Here is a 13,382-nt window from a genome sequence, read left to right on the forward strand (position 1 = left end):
CATCAGATCCCTGGTCGCAGCCAACAGAAACGCGGCTTGAGAAACCGGCGTCGTCCGTGCTTTACGGCAACCCTTTCCTTCCCCGCCCTTGAACGAGTCCATTGAAAGTGGGGGGAGGGGGGAGAAGGAAGAACCGGCGCCTATCCACGATGGGCGTTGCTACGGAAACGCGAGTGCTATCGTAAGGCAGGGGGCGGACCCGTCGTGAAAAGGAGGCTCGTTCCCGGCCGCGGAGAAGGTTGTCATTGTTAGCCGCGTCGGCGGTGCCACCGGGACCTCGTTTGCCTTCGCCTGTCGTTCACCATGGCGGCGGCCCTGGCTCGGAAAGCCGTGGACTATGTGCGCAGCAAGGACTTCAGGGATTACCTCATGAGGTAAGGGAGAGGGCGGTTCGTCGCTTTTGGCCCGGTTCCTCCTTTTGTGGTGCCCCGAAGCTGGAACACCCTCCGAAGTACTTCAGGGACAGCGCTTCCCCGGCTTTGCTATAAGCCCCGGCATTTTCTGGCGGTCCTTCCGTCCAAGCTCCTTGTCGGAGCTGACCCTTCTGGGCCGTTTGGAAACGGGTCAAGGTCATCTGCCCCCCCACCCCGAGTTGGGCTTCGTCTTCCTGTCCTGTCCTGAATTGTGAGCCTCCTAGAATCACTGTATGTGACGTAGGCGTCCATAGAAGTACTGTAAAATCATCATCATCATCATCAATAATATAAAAATCTGTCTCGGTCAAAGACTGGGATGAAAACGGAGCCCGAGTTATATAGCCAGAAGAAAGATCCCGGGTTTGTGTCCCATATAAGCGCAAGTGGGGGAAAGGGTTTGGCTTCTATATATTTGGGTGCTTGCTTTGGAAAAGATCCTGATGCTGGGAAAGATTGCAAGTAAAATATACATAGGAGGCTCACAATTCAGTTTTGGTCGCCACATGTACAAAAGATATGGAGACTAGAAAGAGTGCAGAGAAGAGCAACAAAGATGATTAGGGGAGTGGAGGCTAAAACATATGAAGAACGGTTGCAGGAACTGGGTATGTCTAGTTTAATGAAAAGAAGGACTAGGGGAGACATCATAGCAGTGTTCGGATATCTCAGGGGTTGCCACAAAGAGGGAGTCAAGCTATTCTCTAGAGCACCTGAGGGTAGAACAAAAAGCAATGGGTGGAAACTAATCAAGGAGAAGAAACTAATCAACTTAGAACTAAGGAGAAATTTCCTGACAATTAGAACAATTAGTGGAACAACTTGCCTCCCGAAGTTGTGAATGCGCCAACACTGGAAGTTTTTAAGAAGCGATTGAATAATCATTTGTCTGAAGTGGTGTAAGGTTTCCTGCCTAAGCAGGGGGTTGGACTAGAAGACCTCCAAGGCCCCTTCCAACTCTTATTCTCTTCTATTTTAAAAGGAGAAGGATGAGATTGGTTAGCTAGTGTCATTGACATAAAGAACATGGATTTTGGCAAGATAGAGGAGGTCAGGAGGGGGACTGGCAAGCTGCGGTCCATGGGGGTCGCAAACAGTCTGACAAGACTTAGTGACGGAACAACATATAGTCCCCCTTGCAGAGGATTGGGACAAGCCAAATGGGTTACAGCAGGATTGTAATTCTCAGGCAGCAAAGACACACATACACTTTCACCACACACAAGTTTTCTTCTCCTTGAAATAATTGACCTGCCCTCTTAAAATGAAAAGCCAGGAGGCACAAGCCAACTTGTGACAAGATTCATCCGTGGTGCATAGGCTATAGTTTCTAAAATGTGCTTATTAAGTTTCCCAACTGAGAAATGTTCTCAAGGGATTTCTAAAATAGAAAAGCAAAGCCAACAGCACAGGCAAAAAGAACGCCTCTCCCTGGGAATACATGAAAATTATTTTGAAAATGAGTTTGAGGGAAGGTAGGAACTGTTTGAAGGACAAGACTCTTGCTCTTTGCAATAATTCGAAACAAGCATGGCATGATGGAAGATGCATCTGTTAAATACTGTATTAAGGCTATATTATTGTTTGGATTAAATGTTTTGTTAAATGTTGGGATATGCTTCTGAATAAACTTGCAATGTATTGTGATTTGTTGCTGTTGTTCATCTCTGTTACTATTTATATATTTCTTAAGAGCTGGCAATATCTATTTTGAGAATACACAAGACATTGAAGTAAATTTGTTTTTGTTTTCCATATCAGTTGATTTTTATCTGCAAAAATAACAGACTTTACTGAAAAAAATATAACTTTTTGATTTCAGAACTATAGGCATTATCTTGGAATAGATTCACGATTTGTATGAATACTTTTGCTTCTGTACAGAAAGTTAACTATTTAGTACTGGGTTTGTTGAAAAGTCAAATATAAATTGTTGCTAACTTGAACAAACATAAGTTAATTCCTAACAAGAAAACGGCAACTTGTCCTTGATGTTATTTCAAGAATTAAAATAAGCTTTTTAAATAGGCAGAAAGCTAAATAATACCAAATCATTCATTTACAAACACCAAATTTTCAAGTGCCTCTCTAATAATAGGCCATGAGAGTGAGCTATAATCCCTGTCAAATAATGATTGTCCCACTTCTTGATTGTGAAAGGGAATTAAGTTTTCTGGAAAGCCATTATAATTTGTCACATTGCTGCTAAAAGGAATTAACAAGCAATATCGGTTTCAGGAATGTAGTAAGCATGTGAAATTCCTTTCAAAGTTTTTCCGAGATGATGGCTTTCCTTAATTAAAGGAACTGAAGTGCCAATATGTTAAGCCTTGCAACAGGGCTTTCTATCTAAGATTAAGGTTTAATACACAAGTGCAATAAAGTAACTGATAATTACACCTGCAATAAGTATACAAATAAACATTTAGTTCATTGGCACTTTCTCAAAAGTAAATAGGGATAGTATTGCCTAAGAATGTTCCTGGTGAATCTCTCCAAGATTTCATTACTTAGGAGATTGAGCAAAGCTGAAGTGAAGAAACCTTGCAATACTTGCCTGACCACTAAATTGTTTTGAAAAAGAAAGGTATTTAACACAGAGCATGATACTGTATGTTCTTAACTTTAAAAAAACTTACAGTTTTAAAAACTGCACATTGATGAAGATTGTTGCTTTATTGCGAGAGAAATATATGTAATTGAAATGGCAATTATTTACTGCTAAAGAGTTTAAAATTAAAACATTTGTTCCATTAGTTATGATATAATTATGTTTCAAGCATATATAGGTAAGATTTTAGGGGAAATGTTAATATCTATGTGCATTATTATGTCCATTATGCATCATTATGCATAAGTGTCATTTGAAAATTGTTCTATTATTAAAATACTGCCAATATAATTTAACAGAATTTTTATTTCAGCTTTTGTTCTACATGTGAGAGTTTTATGTTTTTATATATCTTAAAATATTTAGTTACAAATTTACATTATTGCATTATGAAGGTTAAAATCTGCATGACACTTTATTTTAGTACATTGGTAATAGTTTAGGACTGGAATTTGACAGTATCTTGTATAGGTAGTAAAGTGTTCCAGCTTCAGCGAGGGAGCCCTGCCCAATTTCCATGGCTTTTTTTATCCAGCTGCAATTATCAGAACTTATTCAGAGCCTTTGCAAAAAATCCATTAGCCTTTAAAACCAATTTGGGGCATATGTTAGGATTGTAGGGCATACAGAAAAGTGAAACCTATAGAAAATATAACAGGAAACTTTTAGCAGTTAATCCTAGACATCTATTACAGAAACATAACATAGGGATCTTTGATTATTTACTTTTTTAACATTCCTTATACAAGTTGCTTCTGTCTGACCATGTCTAATGCAATGGTGGTTTTGTCAGCATAACTCTTTCAGCATTGATATCATATGATCCCTGCCATCAGTTTGCAGGTCACATTTTCCCCAGTTTTTCTTTTAATTTGTTTCAGGGCCTGAAACAAATGTCCAAAGTACTTGTCCAAAGTACTAATGATTTTCATACAATTATGGGATCCACTAAATTTATATCAATATCAGTATGGATGCAATACCCCCATCCCACCAGTCCCCCAAAATTGTAATATTGCAAAGCACAGATGGTAGCCATGCTTAATTGGTAAATCAGATATGTGAGTGTAACTAAGCCATTTTTTAACAAAAAAAGGCAGCGATAGTATGCTTCTAAATTATATCAACACTATGGAATGTTGATAAATTAAAAGTATTTAATATTTCTATGGTTATTATTCATAATGATTTTAGTAATCTAGAGGTACAGAGAACATAATTTGTATTATTATGTTACTGGTAAATGTAGAAATTCAGTTAAAAATAAGTCCTTGAAATCTCAAATTATGTGTGATTATAATTATTTATAATGGAAAAGCTATATAGCAGTGGTTCCCAAAGTGGGCGGTACTGCCCCCTGGGGGGATGACAGGGGGGCGCTAAGAGGCAAGGGAGGTGGCAGAGGAGTGCTGGAGGTGGCCCCCTCACAGGGCACAATTCTGCCTGGGGTTCTGTTGCCACCAGTCAGCTGAGCACTTCAGGCAGGGGTGAAATTCAGTCTAACGTCCCAAAGACTGGAAGGATTTTTCACTCGCTCGCCCGCTCATTCAGGAGGCATACAAGCATGTCAGGCCCGGGGCGGGGGGGTGAGGCAAAGGGGGGGGGGCAGAGAAAGAAGAGAAGAGCCTTTTGCCTGCATTTCTCCTCTGATACAACTCTGCGCGTGCTGTGCACGGAGAAGAGATGTGGGACTGAACGGGGCTGTCCTTGGGCCTGCATTTCAGGGATTGGGAATTGGCGCTGCATTATGCAGCAAGTCTGATGTCACTGCACAAGAGAGCTCGCCTGCCTGCCTGCTTCTCGCGCTTTTATAAATGGCTTTACTTCTGACTCCCTTTCCGGGACTGTGCTGCGAGCCGCCTCTGCAAGGATTGCACCAAGGCACGCCTGTGCAATGGAGCCACTCCTCCAATCCCTCTTGCACCCGCTCCACATGGATGCACCACTCTTGCCTATCTCTACCTATCCCACCTTAGAAATGCAACACAGGTAAACATGCGGCGGAGGGGGGGAGAGGCTAGTCCCCCTATGCCTCCTCGCTCCATTCATAGAGGTATCCTTAAAAAGCGAGGAGTGGGAGGAAGGGCACTTGGGATTGTTTCTCAAACTTTGTGTTGCAAAGTAATCTCATTGAAGGCTGAAATATAGGGTAAGTTGTGGAAAAGGGATAAGCATTTCCAACATATACTGTTTTAAAAAAAGGAAATAAAAATGGTCTAATTACTGTTCAAAGTTGGATATTGTCACATACAGGAAAAAGCAAAGCAAAACAAAACAAAATTATGATAGAACAACGTCCCATATTAGAAGAAAATGCAGTCTAAATGTTCCCAGTATGCCAAACAAGATCTTTTATAACCAAATCGCGTCAAAACACTGCAGGTTCTTTTTAATAAAGTGCCCTTCCTATCTTGATATTTATGCACAGTGAGACCTTTGTCACAGATAAATCTGGATAATGGCATCACTCTTATGTTGTATGAGTATATGAGCTGCAAGGCTTGTATTTTGCCATAGTATCATCTACAGCTCCATAAGTACTACAAGGGTTTTGAACAGTTGCTGGGCACCAATACATTGAGGAATACGGAAAGACTGATCACATGGAGCAGTGTAATGAGCATTTCTGAAATGGCAGATACCACAGAACAAAGTCTTCTTCCTTCTCTACCCCCACCCCACCCTGTTATTTGGGGGGGGGGGAAGGCAGCAGTGTGTGTGTGAATGATCAAGCATGTACTGTATTACACAGAATGTACTGAACAATGAAGTAGTTGCTAAATTTTACTGAGTTTACTAAGTTACTAGTTACTAAGGTTCTTGATAAATGACTATCAGACTTTGAAAATCTGGTATCACTAGATCATGTTCAACAATTTTGTTGAATTAACATTAACTAAAAATGTTTTTAAATTGGATTTTGAATAAATGTGCAATTAATTGTTACAGTTTTGAATTTTACTGTTACTATCTTCCTTCCGTTGTGCAAACCGCCCAGTCACATGACCCCCCAGCCACGCCCACCAAGCCACGCCCACAGAACCGGTAGTAAAAACAAAATGAATTCCACCACTGGGTGGGGGGCACTGAGGATCACTTTGTAGCACCAAGGGGGCAGTGGACTGAAAAAGTTTGGGAACCACTGCTATATAGGTATGGTATAGCAATTAGCATTAAATTTAGAGTAAACTTTATATCTCAGCCATACATATTGTATCTAAATTGATTAAACAATTCAAGTGTCAAGTGTTGATTTTTCTCTTCCCCAGTTTCAGTTTATTGTACTATTAACCATGCTACTCTGGAACATTTCATAATCCTCTATTTCTGTAATTTGAGGATAGTTGTGATGACAATAAAACTGAGTCCAGAGTGCAGAGGTGGTAACATCTAAAATCTCTGTGATTCTTTTTCCTTCAGTATCAACCCAACCAACTACATCAATTTAGTTACAATTTTGTACTACAACTCTGATAAATAGGTCCTACATTCCAGGACCTGGGTATATAGCAGCACTTTCTCTTATATGTACTTATCTGCCAATTAAGATTAGGGAAAGTATTCTTAAAGAAGTATATTTATCAAAGGTATACAGATCTTGGTGGTACAAATCTCTTATATTTATATAGGCATTTGCCTAAAACTGGTGGTGTCAATCTGATCTACTGTTGTCCTTTGTTTTAGAGTTTTAACATGGTATAATTTTATCATTGTTAACAGTTTTAAATGAATTGCATTCTACTTTTAACTGCATTTAGTAATAAAGTGGGCTAGAGATACAAATAAAAACAAGTATTTATATATGCAATTCTATTTCATAGAGGCTATTGCCTTTTTTTCTCTTTCACATCTCCTTTTAAACAATGAACCATTATGACTGCTCATCAAACAGTACGGTAAGTTATTATTTCTACTTCCTTTCAGCCACTTATAATTGTGCCAGTCATAGTATTCTTTAAGTTCAAATCCAGCTGATCCTAGGGATAAGTTGTTTTCATTTATAGTACAACAAAATTATTTCCAATTAATAGATAATCTGGAAAATGCCCCAAAATAAAACTTGAAATTGTGACAGAAGGCTTCCCAACTCATGTTTTTTTTGGGGGGGGGGAATTATATTTTTTCAGAAAAAAATGAGGTACTCCTTTCATAGTACCTCATTTAGTGGTAGTAATATAATTAATTCATTAGTCTAATTGATGACAAAGTATTTTGCTATGTATGTAGGTTATAAACCTGTAGAAATGTGTTCAGTAAAGTTCCTCCAAGTTAGTCTATACCACATGTTTGTACCTCCTTTCCTGGATCAAGAGAAGTTAGTATGTTCATGGGAACACAAATGCTAAATTGACCCACTCTGTTTTCTGTCAGGAGGCTAAATGTAGTTCTAATCAAAAAGGACATTCAAAGTTATACCTACTGCCAATCAGTCATATCATGGGACTACATGTGTATATATGCCATTTATTTACATACTACCTCTATCCTAAGGATGTACCGCATCAGTTGAACATTTTGCATACCTAGTCCTCAAAAAAAAGCTAGAGAAAAAGAGTTATAGGAAAGCAAATATCTCCATTACAAAATTGAATTATCAACACTTGGCAACACAGAACTTCTCCTAGACACTGAGGCTATAGAAGCCAGATTATACTTACTCTTGGCTGCTTAGCCAATGGAGAAGACGCTAGTAATGCCATAAAGGCTTTCCGGGATGTTTGGTACTTGTGTGTTTCTTTGGAATTGCAAGTAGCAGTGATGTTATATATGTATTTTAGATTAAGGAACAAAATGTGTCCCTAGCTCTTGCTTCCAAATGGGATTGCATTAATCAGAGACAATAAACATTTAGTTCTGATTTTTTTTAAAAATCTGATTTAAAATATTTTTGAATTGGCAAAAGGGAAAGTTCCTTTTCTTATTGTGTGCCTTTATTATAGCATTTCTGGGGACCTGTTGCCAACTGGGGACTTCCTATTGCTGCCATCAATGACATGAAGAAATCACCAGAAATCATCAGTGGCCGAATGACATTTGGCAAGTGGTGAAGTTAACTTCAGTTTTAAACAATATTTCTTTAAATTGCTAACAAGCTATCTAGATGTGCAGAATTTACAATGTTTATTGATTGATTAGTCTTACAATGTTAGCAAAGAAAATAAAGGTAAAATACAAGATCTGTTTCCAGGATAAAATAGCTAAAAAAGAAAATATAATACCAATGAATTATTAGCTAAATTGCATCTGTTAATTTAACATTTCTGCTAATAATGCATATATTAGAGACCAGGAAGAAATATCACAGTGTGCAATTTAAGTCCCAGTGGGCTGTTCTTTCAAGTAAGGTTTTCAAATTCCTAATCCCAAATGGATATTCAATTGACAATCGAAAAAAACATGAGAAATATCTTTATTGGCTGGGACACTGCACATACATATATCTTCTCATGATATGGCCAATGATAGCAGTGACCATATTTGGCCACCAAATTCAACAGCTCAAAATTTGCTCTAGAATAGGTTTCTTAGGCATGGCTTCAAACTCATTGACAGGTTTTTTTTTGGTTTTTTTTTTGAAAGTATTTTTATTCTTAGCCAACCAATTCAAAGATAAATTTCTTGCCATGAACTTCATGTCTATTTGGGTACTGCTACCATATCTAGAACTCCGTTTAAAAATTGTACTTTGCCTGGAAGGCAATTTCGTTGTATTTATTTTGTACAATGACAATAAAGGCTATATATATATAAGGCAGTGGAGAGTAAATATTGGATAGAAAAGCCGTAAAATAACTTTGGTAAGACAGCTTACCCAGGAGTTGGGCTGACCCATACTTATTTGTTCAGCTAAACATATTTTGGGTATCGGAATCCATTGAGTGGATCCTTTACCAGTAGATAAAAACTTTTTAATAGCTGAGTAGCTGTGTATGGAATGGATACCTATTTCTGTTCTGAGCGCTACAATTTTCTTGTCTGTTGCCAATATGCTTCTTATAAAACGGATTGGAAATTGAAGTGAAATGGTTTTTGTAAAACCCACAGTTCAGTGCTATAGGTCAGCACTGAGATTATTTTTGCCCTAATTATTTTCATTATGGGGGCCAAGGTCCTCGGTTAACTGTAATTAAGCAATTTATATAATGTTTTGATACTTGTCTCAGACTTCACCAAGTTTCTTTTAAAATGATTTGCCTATGATCCCATTTTGGTAAAAGCCATTCCTAAATAGCTGAAAAAATTCACTATTTTCAATGGACTCTACATCCAGCTGCCAGTTATATTTCACACTTTTTTTGCTAAATACTTTAGCAAAAAGGAGTACTTTAAATTTGGTTTTATTGATATTTAGAGAAGATCACAGTAGGTATTTAGCTTTTGCAACAGTCTTCTTAGACTTGCTTGATAATGCTCCATGGCAATCACATTGTCAGCCTATAAAAGGATATTAATACATTCATCATGAATTTTTGGCATATAAGTGTGTGAAGCATACACGAATCCTGGAATATAATTGACAGAGGTTAAAAAACATTTGAGTTAGAAAACAACCCTATCTAATATGTTATGGATAGGTAGACTGTGAGTTACAGAACTATTTGCACCTGTACACATTTTCTAGTGTGTTTGAGTAGAGGGCCTTAACTAGGAGTAAGAGTCTAGGTTCCATGTTTAAGATGATCAATTTCTTTTACAGCATGTTTCTGTTTAAAGAATTGAGCGCCACACTGAGATCTATGAAAGCAGTGAATAGTTTATCGTCTTTAATTACTTGATATCATGTAAAACAACACAGTTATCTGTAGTGGTGCACTCTGGTCTAAATCCAGTTTATTTGTCTACTATGAGACAAATTTTCCATTACCCAGTTCTTTACCTCCAAAAATGCAGAGGTTCTGTTTTTATATCAAGGAGGCCCATTGTGAGTCTTTCATATTTCTTTTGGATGCCAGGGTGGGTTCATTTATAAAATAGTCCCCACTCCTCAGGGATAACACTTGTTACAGTTTTAGCTTTTATTAATAATGTTGTTTTAAGATAGTAAAATATATGTAAAATGAGATTCTTTGGATATGCAATAACACAGTACTTGCAGAACTAAAAGTGAATGTTGCTCTAAATGTAAACATTAAGTCATTTAATCTTTAACTTTGTTTTTACAGCACTTACTTGCTATTCTTTGACTTTTATGAGATTTGCCTATAAGGTGCAACCCAGGAACTGGTTGTTGTTTGCTTGTCATTTCACTAATGAAATTGCACAACTTATTCAAGGAGGAAGGTTGATCAAACATAAGTGAGTACTTTGTGATTATTTCTTTTACATTAAGGGTATAACTAAAACGTTCAAATATTTTTATATTTCTTACATGATCTTGACTCTAACTTCTGTGTCAATGAATTAATCCTTTTCTTTTCCTTCTATTTTTATTCCTCCTGACAGTATGGCAAAAAAATAATTGCATATTTGATTCATGGAGAAAAATTGAAAAGGTGCTGCTGCTCTTCACAGAATATAAGCAAGGAAGGACTTTGTCATCATCTCTCTCTCTCTCTCTTTTTTGCATCAGCGCCATCATGGAAATATTAATGCTAGCATTCAGTATCATTTTTAACTTTTTAAGCTTCCCTCATACAAAATACTGCACAGGTGTTCATAAATTAGATCATTTTTCTGCCTTATAAGAATTTTTTCAATATTACAAAATTATTCAACTCAAATATGTACCAACTTTTCTGAAATAAAAAACCTGCTAATTTAAGAAAAACAAGAAAAGGCATAATTGATTAATAAAATGTGATTTGGAAACTGAATGTTGGTTATTTTGCAGTCAGATGTACAAATGTATTGAAATTGTGATTCTGCCTCTTTAAGTGCATTGGAGCAATGTAAACTATTCAAGAGCAGCATTTTTTAAAAATTCAAGATCCATTATCAATTCTCCATATAAGCAGTTGAAAATGGATTCCTCAATTAACTCTTGTGAGTCTAATAGTTTGAATATGTTACATCTGCTAATGTGTATATTTGACATTTGAAGCTAAACTTATTTTTATCAAAAAATTAAAAAGGCAGTGAAGTTCCAATTAATTTATGAGTGGATTCGAACAAACTGACTCATAGTTACTGTATATTTTATATTAGAGTACAAGATTAAGCTCTGTGTCCCCAACTACATGGTTTGGTAAACTATACCATCTTTTCTTTGTATGTAAGCATTCTGTAAATGATACATTCAGTGCCCAGATGTTTTAAAAGCACATGTATCTGTGAATAAAGTAGGTACAGTGCTACATCCCATTGTGATGTAAGTAACATCTTCTTTAAGAGCCCAATTGAACACTCTTATTTGTAACAAATAAAATAAATAGTATGATTCTATTTTTGCATTCATCTGCAGATGCCATATTATTAACACATATTATTAACACACACAAAGAAAAGCCTGCATATAGGAATGAATACTTTTGAAAGATTATTGGTTTAATTTGACCTGTTTGTTGTGATTTTTATCAACAATTGTAATGATATATATAGATTGTCTTTAATAATGTTATTTTACTTCAACAACTTTGGGGCAGTAAACCTTCCCTATGGGGAGAAATTACAACATGAATGTTCTAATGGCAATAAACCACTTTGAAACAATTTATAGTTTTAATGGTGTCAATTTAGAAAACGGTACTTCTTAAGGTAGAACTTCTTAAAAATGAGATACATTTTCCTTTCGCAATACAGTGTTTCAATTTTCATATTAACATAACAGAGAAAATAGACACGCATTATCTTTTGTACTATTATTTACTTATGTTGATGTGGGTTCTGTTAGTTAATAGGAAAGAGTATGGTATAAAAATAATCAGCTATTACTATTCCCTAAACTATCAGACTTTTCAGAATAATTAAGTGTTGTTTTTAATGATAGAAAACTGTATATATTTCCCTATAAAAAGAAGACAGGTAAACAGAATTCTCTTCACAAAATTGAGGTTTCAAAAATAATCAATCTATTAATTCACTATAAGCATCCTTGGATCAAATTCCAGGATATATAATAAAAAGCTTTGCAGCATTAGGATATGGCAAAAGTGCATTTTAATTATATTTTAACATATCAACTATATTGCTACTTTTACATAAAGGTAAAGATTCCCATCGCACATATGTTCTAGTTGTTCCCAACTCTAGGGGATGGTGCTAATCTCCGTTTCAAAGCCGAAGAGCCAGTGCTGTCCAAAGATGTCTCCATGGTCATTTGGCCAGCATGATTAAACGCCCAAGGCTAAGACGCTGAACTTGTCGATCAGAAGGTCGGCAGTTCAGCGGTTCAAATCCCTAGTGCTGGGTAATGGAATGAGCTCCCATTACTTGTCCCAGCTTCTGCCAACCTAGCAGTTCGAAAGTACGTAAAAAATGCAAGTAGGAAAATAGGGGCCACTTTGGTGGGAAGGTAACATCACTCCATTTGATTTCTGAGTTATAGAAAACTAGCTCCTAGGATGTAGTCTGGTTGTATAGAAATTTTGTTCAATTTTATTATACTGATAATTAAATGCACTCCCAAATATATTTATGGGTTAATTCACCTTACAAGATGTTGAGACTATTCCTATATGTTGGGAATCACAGCAATATGTGATGGTGATTGCCTCCAGATTTTATATAGCTGTGGAATTGCTTCAATATAGAAAACTTAATTTCCTAAAAAATTTCTGAAATAAAATTGTTCATCCATAATGTGATTTTTTGTTTCCTCCTATTAAAACTAATGGGTCACAAAAATAGGCAAATTTATCAAACTTTACTCCTTTTGTCTTAAAAAGAATACACAAAGCTGCATACCGCATATATCTTCTTCCCCTATGGATAAAGTTTTTGGTACTCTGGTTGCACTTGCGGCATGCCAGCAAAATATGCTCAGAGTGACAAGCCCCAATGAGGTAAGCTACATGTAGAATGGGTGTGACAAAATCTTTCTACCTTTCTAAAAAAAAAGCATGAATTATCAATTGTCCAACTCCATGATGGCAGAGAGATCAATATTTAGAGCGGCGTGATGATGGAATAGAGAAAATCTGAAAAGAATTTTCAAGTAAATAGTAAAAAATATAAATCAAGGACTGAAAGGAAAAAGAGAAAACCAATAAGAAGGAAAAGAATGCCATAAATTCCAATGAAATTGCCAGATATTGTGGAATGAATTTAGGAAAGCAAAAGTATAGGTTTAATTATGAATGAAAAAGACTAATGATATGTCAGAAATTAGAGAGCCAGTTTTTCATAGTAATTAAGGCATCGGGCAAGAAACTGGGAGACCATGAATTCTACTCTAATCATGGGCAAAAAAGCTAACTGAG

General features: G+C 36.5%; 1 protein-coding gene across 1 annotated transcript; it reads left to right on the forward strand.

Moving 5' to 3' along the window:
* Window positions 1–90: 90 nt before the first annotated feature.
* MPC1 (mitochondrial pyruvate carrier 1) lies at window positions 91–11,673 on the forward strand. Its single transcript, XM_087719009.1, has 5 exons — window positions 91–374; window positions 6,887–6,920; window positions 7,965–8,061; window positions 10,188–10,320; window positions 10,468–11,673. The coding sequence occupies exons 1-5, from the start codon at window positions 304–306 to the stop codon at window positions 10,481–10,483; spliced, it is 351 nt and encodes a 116-aa protein (XP_087575135.1). The 5' UTR covers window positions 91–303; the 3' UTR covers window positions 10,484–11,673.
* The last annotated feature ends 1,709 nt before the right edge of the window (window positions 11,674–13,382 follow it).

The sequence above is a fragment of the Thamnophis sirtalis genome, unplaced genomic scaffold (genome assembly GCF_051295495.1).
Source record: "Thamnophis sirtalis isolate CommonGarterSnake01/CBP01778 unplaced genomic scaffold, rThaSir2_p1.2 scaffold_6, whole genome shotgun sequence".
NCBI classification, from domain to species: domain Eukaryota; kingdom Metazoa; phylum Chordata; class Lepidosauria; order Squamata; family Natricidae; genus Thamnophis; species Thamnophis sirtalis.